Below are 13257 nucleotides of genomic sequence, written 5' to 3'. Positions count from 1 at the left end.
AAATAGTTAATAGATAGTTGACAGGGTAGGGCAGTGATATGGTAAAACCACATTTTTGAGAAAAATGATTGTACTGAGTAATTTCCATGGCTATTAACCTTTCAGGGTGGGTTTCTCTGGAATGTTTCGCTATTCTTATGTTATGTATCCTTGGCAAACCCTCACCCCCTTCCCACTCCCCTGGTTTGTGGTTTTTCCCTTTAAAACCCTCCTCAGAGTGGCAGGCGGGGTCGAACTCTACTCCTGTGTGAGTATATAGTCAGACCGCTGGCTGCCAGCTCTCTTCCCTAATTAAACCTCTGCTGATTGCATCCAGGTATGGTTTCTTGTGATCTTTGGGTGGTTGTGATTTCCTGAGACTTGAGGAAGGGTCTCCTGAGTATGGGGGTCTTCACTATCACTGAGAACAAAATACTTGACAACACCAACTTAGAGAAGAAAAGCTTATTTCAATTCATAGACTGAGAGGCTGCTGACTATCAGTGAAGAAGGCTTGATAGTAGGGCAGCTCCTGTATATGACAATGGGAGAATAAAGCTGTCTGCATACATCTTGGTGGATAAGGAAGCAACACACTGAGGCCAGTACAGGACAGGGATAAATCCACAAGGTCTGTCCTCCAGTGGCCATCTTCTTCCAGCTAAGCTTCACCTCCTAAAGGTTGTGCAATATCTCCAAATAGCACCACCAACTGTGGACCAAATTTTCACAGATATATGCGTGTGGGAGAAAGAAAGCATTTCACATCCAAACAAAAACCAATTCCTAATCAACAAACTAGAAACAGAGAGCAAACATGTGGTAACAATGAACAGTCTCTGAATACAAAGTGGACAAAACCTGACTCAAACTTTAACCCATAATGGACAGTGCTCTGGCAGCACTCACCTGCCCCACAACAGTGTGCAATGTCGCTGCAGCCCCAGTTCTAAACCAACAGCACTGTGCATGCTGTCACATCCTGTGATGCTAGCCAGCACTGCCTGAAAGACCTTAGGCTTAGAGGCAAGGCTGCCACATGTTATGAACTGCGGTGATTCTACAGAACAAAGTTTTCTTCTACAGGAGCCATGGTTTCAATACAGAAAACAAAGATTTCTAATACCATCACTGTTTGGCATGGAAATATTAAATTAGTGTATCTTTGGAGTATATCTTGTTAGAATGTTTGTTTTTTGTAAATCCTGTTTGAATTACCAAATTAAGTTTCATTTTATAAAAATCATTTGATGAATTTTAGCTTCGGGTTAGGATTCAATTTCCAACAATTTCTGAAATTGTCCAAAGAATACTTTTTTCTGCCATTTTTTTGTACTATACATTTCTATAAAGCAGCTTTTTCCTCATTGACAATTTAAAAATCAAAATATCAATTAACTCTGAGAAATGGTGAAAATGTTTAAGATCTTTCAGTATCAAATACTTAGCCAAGGGTTGATTCTTTATGCAAAAATAAGCATCACATTAGTATGAAAACTTGCTTTCATTACCAGTGATAGTTATATGTATTTCAAATAATTGTTTTACAAAATGTTTGATTATCAGTGAACATTTACTTTGTGTGTCTAATTTATGATCTACATACCCAAAGCTATGTAGATTTCTGAGCAGAAAGGGGTCACAAGGGCTACAGTGATAGTCAGTGGTTAAAAAACTTGCTGCACAATTGTGAAATAACATTTGGATCACGGCACCTCTGTAACAAGTGTGGCATCTAATGCGTGCCTGTAACCCTGGCTCCAAGGAAAGCAGAGAAAGGAGGATCCTGGGGCTTCCTGGCTTCCAGACTAACTGAAAAAAAAAATGCAAGCTCCAAGTTTAGAAAGAAACTCTGCCTCAAGGAAACAGGCAATGAAAAAGAGAAACCTCACACCCTCTTCTGGCCTCCATATGCACACCCATGTGCACACAGAGAGAGAGAGAGAGAGACACACACACACACACACACACACACACACACACTTTTAAGAAAAGAGTTATGGGCTTTAAAAGTCCTATGCATACCCTAGAGCTGGCAGACTCCTCAGAGAGGCCTGACAGCAAACACAGCCTCACAGCTCTACAGGCTTTTGCAGGCTACAGTGCTGTTACTGTAGCATAAAAGCATTCTAAGTCTGTTTGAAAGAAACTCTACAGGCTTTTGCAGGCTACAGTGCTGTTACTGTGGCATAAAGGCATTCTAAGTCTGTTTGAAAGAAATTAACACTATCACTTCACTAACCACAAAGAGCAGGCTGGATCTGGCCTACAGACCAAAGATTGCACCCTCACCTATGCAATCCAGAACATCCTCATGTCTGGGGCTACTCCATCACTCAGGCCTTCCCCAATACATGGCCCTTCTCAGCCCTGTCTTGCCTCTGCTTGGCTGGTCCTGCTGTGCCTCACTGTCTTAGCTCACACAATAGTCGCCCTTCCTAAGTTTGGTATAAAGGTGCTCAACCTTGATGGCCCAATTAAATCACTACTCTCTCTTGAGGTTTCCATTAATTCACCCCCAGGAAACTTAGGTATCCTTTATCTGTATTTTCGAAGTCCTTTGTGCCCACACAATGCCTGACACACATCAGATGTTCAATCGGGTAATGGAATAAACCAATTACTAAAAAATAAAACTTCAAAAGCTCCAGTCTTTCAAAGTACTGGGCAAAATCCACAAGGGCAATCCACAGAAAGAGCTCACAGCTGACGTCCTGAGAGTCTCTGGCACTGGGTTCTACATACAGGAAACATCAGTTATTGTAAACCACATAGACACAGCAATGTGAAGTTAAAAGGCCAGTTAGTGGGTTCCTGGGCCCTCTTGTTGGTACCTGAGGGTCTTAAAGGAGAAGAGGGAAAGGCATTAAAAAAGTCTAGTTAATGAATATTTCTTTCCTGTGACCTCTTTCCCATCCCAGCTTTACTCAAACCACTCCTCACTTTGTTTACAAGACAGTTTCTGCCCTATATTTTTTTAAATTGGTATGATTCAACACACTCCCACTCCGCTCCCTGCCTTCTATGACCCACACAGTTTTTTCCTCTGCTCCTGGAGTCTAGCCCCATCCTCTGCCTCCTCCATTTCTCTCTGGCTTTTTGCACCTGCTACCAGATGCTGCTTCTGAAATTTCAGTGTTCCCTCACTGAAATCCCATTCAACTAGGATTACAGCCCATTTCTGGGTAAAATCTATTTCCAGCCCCTCCAGATAATAATCCAGGTGGTTCCAGCTCACTTACTAGGCCATAATATCAGAGCTCCTAAAAGGGAAACCAAAAAAGACCTGAGGATTTGATGCTGGAGAGTTACACTTGTCAGTTACCCCAAAGTTGCACTGTGTCTGCTTCTCCTTAAGAGAAGGCCTGAACCTCATTAATAAAGCTAAAGCTACTATTTATAACAGATGCTGGGCTAAGTATAAATGAACATCTGAAACAGTGAAGAGTCCTATTAGGACTGCAATTTTTAGAATGAGAAGGGGGCCTGCATAACCCAAAAGGGAAAGCAAAGAGATACAGCCAATTAGTACTTACTAATTCAAGAGATGGACATTGCAAACTGCCTGCAATGTTCTAGAAGCTATGGGTTCAGTACAGACCACAATCTCTTTTCTAAGGAGCACATAGTCAAGTAGAGATGCTAACTAAACCATACACAATCCATTAGCAATGACAACAAAACAGTATAAGGAAGAGAAATAGGTTGTTGCCACATTATACAAAACAGTTGAGGAAGGCGGGCCTTACTCAGGAAACATCTGATCCATATGAAGTTAACAGAGATCAACCCATGTGGGTTCTGGGAGACATGTTCCATGTAAAGAAAACAATAGATGTAAAGACCCAGAGGTAGGAAGGGGCGATGACTGGGTGGCAGCAGGAGAGTAAAAGGGGAGCACGTAAGAAGTAAGGACAGAGAGAGGTGTGGCCGTCACCTGGCACAGGGACACTCTATGAAATTTAGGGGGCAAAGAGATGGACTGGCAGTTAAAGGTACTTGCTGTTCTTTCAGAGGACCTGAATTTGGTTTTCAGCATCCACATCAGGCAGCTCACAACCACCTGTAACTCCAGTTCTGGGGATCTGACACCCACTTCTGGCCTCCTTAGACACACAGACACATACACGCTCGCACACACGTGCATGCACACACACACACACACCCTATACACGCTTAGTAAAATAAATATTTTTAAAAGAACTTCGGATTTCAGCCAAGAACTGAAGCTAATGAATTCCTAAGAATAGATAGATGAACAATATACCAACAAATAAATTCAACTTTCACAAAATCAAGACATAATAAAGAACAAAATGTCACTATTTGACAACTCTGACTTAGAATCAGAACATCTGTAATTTATGCTCCATGACTATCTAGTCTAAGTTCTCATTCTTGTTAAATGTGGTAACTGGACTTGAGAGGCAGTGACTTCCTGGCAGACCTAGCACTAACTAAGGTTTCCTGGCTTCCTATTCCTAGCTATTCAGAAACCCTGCTCTGGACATGATGGTCACTCATGTCTCAGCTGCTCACTGGACTCCAGGTACCTGTGTGGTAGCTCCTTTGGTCTCTGAAACCTCCATAAATTAGTGAGGAAGAGTAGCTGCCCCCATATGCCATCTTCAGGCCCAGCCCATTTCCTACGTCATTCAAGAAAACAAGCAGGTAAGATGGAAACATCTATCCTAAAAGATAAGTAATGGATGGATATCCAGTGTGCTTGGTGATATCAGACCTGTTAGGCACCATGAGAAATTATTTGTTTATCACCCTTTGCTCTAACTCCTGGACACAGCACTCCCCTCTTAAGGTCACACTGGCCACAGATTGGAGCAGACATAGGACCTAGCCAATTAAGAACCTTATTCCTAAGACCACAACAAAGGTTTTGAGGTCCAAGGAGGATCAGGCCCATTCCTGGGGTTTTATGGATGGGAGCTACAGAGAGATACATCAAGCCATTAATTATGTGAGCCACCACACATATTTTGTTGTGGGTAGTTCAAAAGTAACTATTACTTGTAACCAAACAATTCAGACTCATAGGCACTTGCATACCATTTCTCATTTCCTCAATCATGTGATATTCTAAAGTGGCTATCATTCTTAGAAAATAAAGGTAACAGAGGTTAAGTAACTTCCTGACTTCACAAAGCCAGAAAGAGATTTAAACCCAAGCCTTTCTGCTCCAAGTCCCAGGCACTATGAACTCAAGAAGAAAACATTTAACATTGGGATGTCCAACAACTTTGTTCAAAATTATTGAGTGGGGGCGAGCAATGGTTTAGTAATTAAGTGCTTACGGCTCCTGCAGACATCTGAGTTCAGTTCCCAGCACCCATGTCAGTCAGCTTACAACCACCTGTAACTCTAGTGCAGAGAATCTGAAGTCCTCTTCTGGCCTCCTGAGGGCACCCACACATACATGGCACACAGTCACACAGACACGCAGGCATATGCAATGCATACATAAATTTTAAAAAAGACAAATTTTTAAAAAAGAATCTTTTTTAAAATTTAGGTGGATACTTAAGATAAAAGAACAGAGGAATAAAAACACTTCTACCTCTGGCTCTAGTTCATGACCTCAGCTGCAAAGACATGGAGCCAGTCACTGCACTTGTCTGAATTTTAAGTCTTCCCATCTATTAAAATAATTAATCTGAACAAGATGAATTACAGGACCTTTAAAAGTACATTCTGAAAATCTATGGTTCTGTTTAGGTATACAATTGATTTTTAACTAACTGCCCAGTAGAATATCAAGCAGATTTCAACTTAATGTCAAGCTCAATAGTTGGTAATGGCTCTTAGGGGACAGAGTTGAGGGGTTCTGAGTTACAGAATCTACTGGGAAATGAGTGCTGGCTTCTGTGGTAAGAGGCAGCATGTGAGAAGAACAGGTTCTACGTGTTTGCCATTGCTGATATTGCACCTTTAACTCAGAAGTGCCATTGTCTTTCCACTATTGGAGCTGCCTGAACCTTCCAAGAATCTTCATCTGTGAGACCTTAAAAGAAACAGTCAAAAATGCATTTTCAGCACTTGGGGAATAGTCCGATTGACCATGGGCTCTCTCCTCACAGAAGAGAACTAGCTGGACTGTGCATCTTAACTCTACTGTTCCCAAATCCCCTATTCCTGAAGACTATGCAGCATTAATAATCCACTCAGGAAGGGCCTCCACACACCAAAACTGTGACATCCACACACTGTGGCAACAGCTTGGCCAGTCTCATAATAAAGCTATGATGACACCTTATTTTCCTGTCCTCTTACTTCAATCTGAGACATGCCTCCTTCAACATGATACATGGTATGATAAGACATGTTATATATGATACATATGATGGATCCACTGGAGTTTTAAACTCTGTTTTAGATAAAGATGAACCATTTTATAGGTAAGTAAACCTGGCCCAATAGCATGAGTCTGGCTAATTGCTAACATGGTTAAGAGAATATGAGGTCTCCTGGGTCTTCTTCAGGGATTCACTGTCACATAATATTGGACTGTCTAGAGCAATAGTTCTCAGTGTATGTTGTGACCCCTTTGGGCGAGGGGTTAAATAGACCTTTCACAGGGGTCACATCTAGATATCCTAAGTATCAGATATTTACATTATAACTCATAACAGTAGCAAAATTATATTTATGTAGTCTCAATTAAAATAATTTTATGATGGTGGTGGTGGGGGTCACTACAACATGAGGCACTGTATTAAAGGATCCCAGCATTAGGAAAATTGAGAACCACTGGTCTAGAAGGCAAGGTCATTCTCTGCAGAGTGATCTGCAAGGTCCTTCTAGATTTCCCTCTGGCTACCATACCGCTCTTATTTTTTTTCTGTGTCCCATATTCTTATGTTAATCAAACCCAACTTAAGTTAAGCAGGTACTATCTCATACCTTTGTGCATGTTGGTCTCTTTTCAAAAAAAGATATTTTCTTAATTCATTGGGAATTCCATATGTGTTCTGGTAATATTTACCACCATTCCCCCTCTAACTCCTCTCAAATCCACTTCCCCCTCTTCCCCCCCCACAAGCCTTTTTTTAAGTCCATCAAGTCTAATTGCACTGTCCATGCATTCCTGGGTGTGTGGTCATCCAGGAATATGGCCGGCATGCTGTTGTTTTAGCTGTGATGCCTTTCCTGGCCTTACCTGCAATGAAACCAACTACTCTTATTTTAGAATGGGTTTTTGACATTGTTCCATGAAGCCTTCCTCCCAAGTGGAACTAACCACTGTTTCCCTTGTGCCCTACAGAATACCTGCAGGACTCACAGCAGGGAGGTTGTTTATATTTGTATCTCCTCCACCAAAGTAATTCTATAACTCAACAGTAAACTCCTGTTACTCTAAACAGTCCTGGTTGGAAGGTAAGTACTAAGTAGATGTTTATTGTTGGAGGAAGGGGCATTTATCTGGTCCATACCACCTTCTGTGCTTAGGCATTATCTGTAAACAGCCATTCATTATTTTTATATATATATTTGAGTATCATCTGATATGAGGGCCCATGCCTTTATAGCACTTGGGAGACAGAAGCAGCCAGCTTTCTGTGAGTTCAAGGCCAGCCTGGTCTATATGGAAAGACCCTGTCTCAAAAAGAGAAATATCAAGCAATGGATTATGTGCCAAGCAGAGGTGAGCTTATTGGAAAACCAATGAAACTTAAAGTTTAGGTCCCCCTGACTTGAACCTTTCAATGCTCTGGAGCAGTGTGTGTGTTTTTCTTTAAAAAGGATAGACAGACTGTATATGTCCCCTGGTACTACAAAAATAACATTTACCCTTAGTGTCATAGATACAAAGGGATATAATGCAAACAATCTCTTTTTTCCTGTTTAGAGGAAAAAATATCTGTTCATTCATTCATTCAAGTAATATTTACTAAGCAATATTGTTAGTCACACATCCAGAAATGTCAACATATTCCTACCCTTATGGAAAATGTTTCTATGTTGGGGACACGGAAGCCGTTTGTGTCCAGAGAACAGAAAGCAGTTTAGAGGACAGTTACAACACTAGGTGTTGGTTAAGTGTTGCAGCTCTGAAGGGGAAATAAATCTTCCGATACCTTTTATCCTACATTGGTGATATCCTAAACCAGTCTCAGGAGGTACCTATTACTGGAGGCAAGGATAAAGGAGAGTTCAGCTGAGCATGGATTTTATTAAACCCTATGTGCAAGAATGAGGCGGTCCAAACAAATACATGAAAGGGTGAGGAGTCAGAGTGGTGAGCTTTGCGACAGGAAGCATTAAGACTCTGGTAACTTGTCCAAGGCACTCAAGTCAGCAGTGACGTGATGGCGAATTCATTGCCTCTAAAAGTTAGTCTGATTTCAATAATATCCAAGCAATTCTTCAAAACTTGTTTCCTTCAGTGCCCGTATATGTGTCCCTCTTCGTGAGAATAAACCTGTCGCCACCCCAAGCCAGCTGTTGGCTCCAGGAGACAGTCTCTTCTGTCTTGCTAGAGACTCCCTCTCTTCACCTAGAGCTAATGAGGCAGGTCCCAGTTTGGGGTCCAGGGTCCGCGGTGCGGATCCGCCCCTATCTCCCGCCTGCCGTTCCCATAGCAACCAGCTTACCACTTCACGGGCCCGGCTGGAGAAGTCTCCTTTGGGCCGAGGGCTTCTGCGGAACAGTTCGTCCCGGCTGCCATCGGCCCCACCACCCACGGCCACTCCCAGAGCCTTATTCCGCGTCTTCACTGTCTTGACGCTAGCTCGGAAGAGCAGTGTGATATCCACCGCCATAGCGACCCGCACCTCAGCCTGAAGCCGGTCAGGAACACGTCAGCAGCAAGCGACCCCTGAAAGAACTCGGTCGCTGAGGGACGTTCCTATTTCGCACTCCTCCGTCCGGGAACTGTGAGCACAGAGGAAAGGTTCCGCTCTCCGCCCGTGTAATGTGGTGTGTGAAGAAAGGTTCCGGCCTCAGCCCAGCGCAGGGAATCTCCGTTCCAGACAGCTACCCGCAAAGCTTCGGTCCCTCTTTCTCTTCGCTGCAAACCCCAGCGGGATCAGACGCTTGGAAATTTCCCAGTGTTTCTCAAACTGGGTTTCAGGAACGAAAGCATCAGGAAGCTAGAAAGATCGCCCCCTTATGATTCTTTAGAAGACGGGCGAGCGGTTTGGTTGACAGGTGGGGAGTGTAACACCTTTGACCTTTGTCATCAAGGGATCCCCTTGAGCAGCAATGAACTATGACCATCTTGGTGCAGGAGCTAGGAAAGGTTACCTGTACAGAGATAGAGGCCAGAGGCCTTTCTTCTTCAACCTTTAGCCATTTCGGTAAAGTGAATCCAGCGCCTTCCTTGGAATGCACAGGGAAACAGAATGTGTATATGTTTTCATGCCGTTTAACTCTTAGTATGCAGCCAGTAGATGTTGCCGTTGTTGATAATATGGTTGTCCTCAGCCTTCTTACTTATAATGTACAAGAGGCTTAGAGCAGAGATCCCTGAGCGGGGATGTGGAGAGCAGGAACTTATCAGAGCCAGACAAAAGTGAAGCATACTGAGCTTGGTGATACTGTGTTATGTTCCTCCTCAATCATAGTTATCATAGAGAAAGAAGGAAATGGAGAAAAGGAGTTACTTAATTTGACTAAAGTCAGCTTATAAATTTTTTCTGAACACTTGGTTCATGGTTCATTTTATTTTTGTGTACACCTTTAATTAGAAATACAATTATGTCACTTTCCCTCCTCCCCTTTTCTCCAGCCTCCTCAAATCCTCTCCTTCCAATCTCTTCCATGTCTCCCAACTCAGTCTCAAATTGATAGCCCTTCTTCCTTAATTATTATTGTTGCATATATGTTTAAGTATCCATGGATATGCAAGCACAATCTTCTGAAACTGTTTGATATTATTGTTTATGTGTATATGGTTTCAGGGATTATCATGTATTGAACAACCAATTAGAAGGGTCTTCCCTGGGCTAGGCTAATTCTCCCCCTCTCATCAGCCATCGTTGCCTGTAGTTTCTTGCCCAGGAGTGTGATCCCCATGGTTTAGTTTTAATTCAGTATCAACTTTTCTGGGTTTTGTTTTCCTTATAAAAGGAAGCACACTATGATGGGTGCTAAAATTGGGCTTTTGACAGTCATCAAGATGAAAAGCTAGTCTCATAATAATTCCAGGATCATATTTGCCTTTACACTTGCATGTTCTAATCAGCTGTATGGTTGAATTTTCCAGAAGACACTGAGCTTCAGGAGGCTAAATGCTGAGCAGCTGTCTTCCATTAAGCCAGACTTAAAAGAGAACTGCAAAGATGCAAGGGCCAGTTCTTCTTACAGAGTCTTTTATTGTTTTGAAAACTATTTTCCCTGTGAAGATGTTTATGTTAATATGTAATAGATGTACCCTGATTACTTTAGGCAGATAAATATTTCTAAGTTTCCCATTCAATTTCTAATATAGTAACTATCAATAGATAAAATCCAAGCAAGTAACAATCATTTAAGGCCCTGCATAATTTTGTAGAAATGTAAATCAAATGTTTTCTTAACTCAAATGTTTGAGAACCACAGTATTAAAGACATGTTTAAAAGAAATACATGTCAAGGAAATATTCATTTAACAGAAAAGAAGTAAAAAATTATTTGACATCCAGAGTATAGCTCTTCATCATTCCTGAAGAATGATGCAATGATACAACTTGAATAAAAGGAGAAGGAGGAGAGAGAAAGAGAACAAAATCCATACCAATGATTCTGCCTTGCATCTTGCATAAATGATGTTTCGTTTTATGCAGTCATTAATGAGTCTTTGGCTATGCAAAGGTTAGCCTGGGGCAGAGTAAATGGAAAGAGAAAAAATTAAATTGCCTTGCATAACAAAGTGGAGTTGAATTAGGAGAACAAAGAGAAAGCCAGAACCTTGGTGGTATTCAGGAAATTAGAAAGTAGATAAGTGGGAAGGGGGGTTATGTAGAAGGAATGCTGAGCTCCATAAAATATACTAGTGGTGAGTGGTGCCTTGCGTGAGCCATGTACTCTGTGCAATTGAGTGAGAAAGGTGGGCATGAGCCTCCAAGTTTTCTGTATAGATCTGTAAATGCAGAGAAAGCTGCAGTGTAGACAGGACAAGTGAACTCCATTCAGCCTCAAATGATGGCAAGTAAATGAATACAGGGAACTTCACAAGTTCCAAAGAAAAAGCTGCCTACCCTCACCTTATGACTTGTTTCACTCTCCTTAGGATTTCTCTCACTCTCTAATGACTTAAATGATATAAACTAAGTCCATATCTAGATTTTTTAGACCTTATTTTAAAACCCTATAACTAGTGGCTATTAGAACCCAAAACTTACCTGCAAGCAGAACTTTAAATAAAGCCGAGTTACAGTTACATGTGTGGATGACAACATAGGACCTAAAGTCAATAGCTGTATCTATATAAAGATGCCAACAAAAGAATATGAAGACACAAGCAGATGCAGCCACAAACTTGGAAATGCTGACCATCACTAGAAGCTAAAGAAGCAAGGGACTATTCTTCCCTAAGAGCCTCAGAAGGATGTGTGCATCTTTGAACAGTTTGATCTCCCTCCAGGACTGTGGGAGATAAATATCTGTTGTCTTAGATATTCGTCACCAAATTTGTTGTTGCCTGTTACTGCAACCCCAGGAAACAAATGCACACCACAATTCCCTCTACTCCCTTGACCCCCACTTCATTTTCTGGGCTCTCCTCTGCCTGCCTCACTTAGCTTGAGACACTCTTTCGGTCCTCTGTACCTGTTGGGACACATATCTCCTGCAGATATGCCATCTCCAGCTGCCTTGGGTCTCTCTTTCGTGATTTTAAATTCTGATATCCCTACAATCCTCCGTTCTCAGAGAATGGCAGATGACCAGGACCCCCATACTCAAAGGAAGGATAGAGAAAGAGCAAGCCTAATCTGGCGAGAAAGTGTGCCAACAAGGGCACCTTTCATCCAGTGTGCAGTGAATAGGACATCCAATGGCCAACAGCATAGGGCCCATGCATTACTGGCAACATGTGTCCCAGTTCTCACTTCCAGCTTCTTTAAGGAAATTCTTGGATGGAAGAGGGTATGTTTACAAGTTCTTCAACTGCCTGCATTATCCAGGGTGTGGCTTGTCACTCTGGAAAGATGTTCCACTTCTGAAAAGTTCCATGAGCATTCAGAGAAAGAAGAAATGCCTGTCACATATTCACAAGCACTCCAGAGGTGAGTCAGTGACAAGCTTTCCCCAGAATTGGAGGTGAGACAATACCAGAGCAGCACTCCACAAGAGTCTCATCACATGGACAAAATGGGTTCTATGTTCTTGGGCATACTCCATTTGTCACCCCGGGGCTATGTGGATAGGTTTTAAGATAGAGTTACAAACAGCAAATGTGATGAGACATTACTAGTGATGTGAATTCTACCAGTCATATCTCAGGCAATCGCCATGGGGATATTGGCTTATCTCAAAAGTTACTCCAACTAAGCCTTGCTCCCTATTATTTTCATATAAGAACACAAGGAATATATGTGGTGACATAGGCCAACTAACCAGTTCTTGGCAGGGTGCTCCTGTCATTAGCATTGGCCTTGGAGAAAAGTTCCCTTTCCTTCCCAGAGGACTCCTGTAGTCTCCCACTATACAATTAAGTTGTCAGGAGTACAAGCCCAGTGAGGATAGGATGCTGTGGTACACACACAACCTGACAGCTTGGAACTCAGCCCTGAAGATATTCATCTGTCAGAAGTCATCTCAGAAGTTTGGACTCACAAGCCTTTACTTTGGCTCTGACAAATTGGTCCTAGGACTCCATAAATGTTAATGCTGAGAGTCACAACTTGAGTGGGGGTGACTAGCTAGTGTCCAAGGGCTGCTGAGCACTCGATGTCTGATGGAATCCACTTATAGGCACCATGCATGTGTGGACCCTACTGAACAAAAAGCTCAGAAGAGCCCAAGAGAAGCACTGTTGTAGCTAGCATCCTCTGCCGAACCTGTGGTGCCCAGACATGGAGGCTTAGCCAGCCAACTGCCATAGGATCCCATACTTGCTTTTTGTCTCTCTGGACAGCAGGAGCCTCAAGGATTTTAATACCTAGCAAACTTTTCTGGGACATCTAAACAACATCAGAAGTCCAGGAAACAGTTGCCAGCAGGTGCCAGGAAACCCACACAAAACACCAGAGACAGAAAGACTTAGATCTGCATCCCGACTGAGTCATTAGCTGTTTGACTTTAGGCAAAAAGATTTCCCTGAGGTCTCCCTGGAAAATCAGG

General features: G+C 42.4%; 1 protein-coding gene across 1 annotated transcript in view; it reads right to left on the bottom strand.

Annotated features, from left to right (window-relative positions):
• Stx18 (syntaxin 18) overlaps positions 1–8860 on the bottom strand; it is an 89688-nt gene extending 80828 nt beyond the window's left edge. The window contains exon 1 of the mRNA XM_034508589.2: positions 8586–8860. Coding sequence (XP_034364480.1) covers positions 8586–8753 — 168 coding nt within the window. The 5' untranslated portion in view covers positions 8754–8860. The remainder of the gene's footprint in view (positions 1–8585) is intronic.
• Positions 8861–13257: the final 4397 nt, after the last annotated feature.

This window comes from Arvicanthis niloticus, chromosome 7 (genome assembly GCF_011762505.2).
Source record: "Arvicanthis niloticus isolate mArvNil1 chromosome 7, mArvNil1.pat.X, whole genome shotgun sequence".
Classification (NCBI taxonomy): Eukaryota; Metazoa; Chordata; class Mammalia; order Rodentia; family Muridae; genus Arvicanthis; species Arvicanthis niloticus.
Note: the sequence above shows the minus strand (reverse complement) of the source record. Positions and strands in the feature narration are given on the sequence as shown.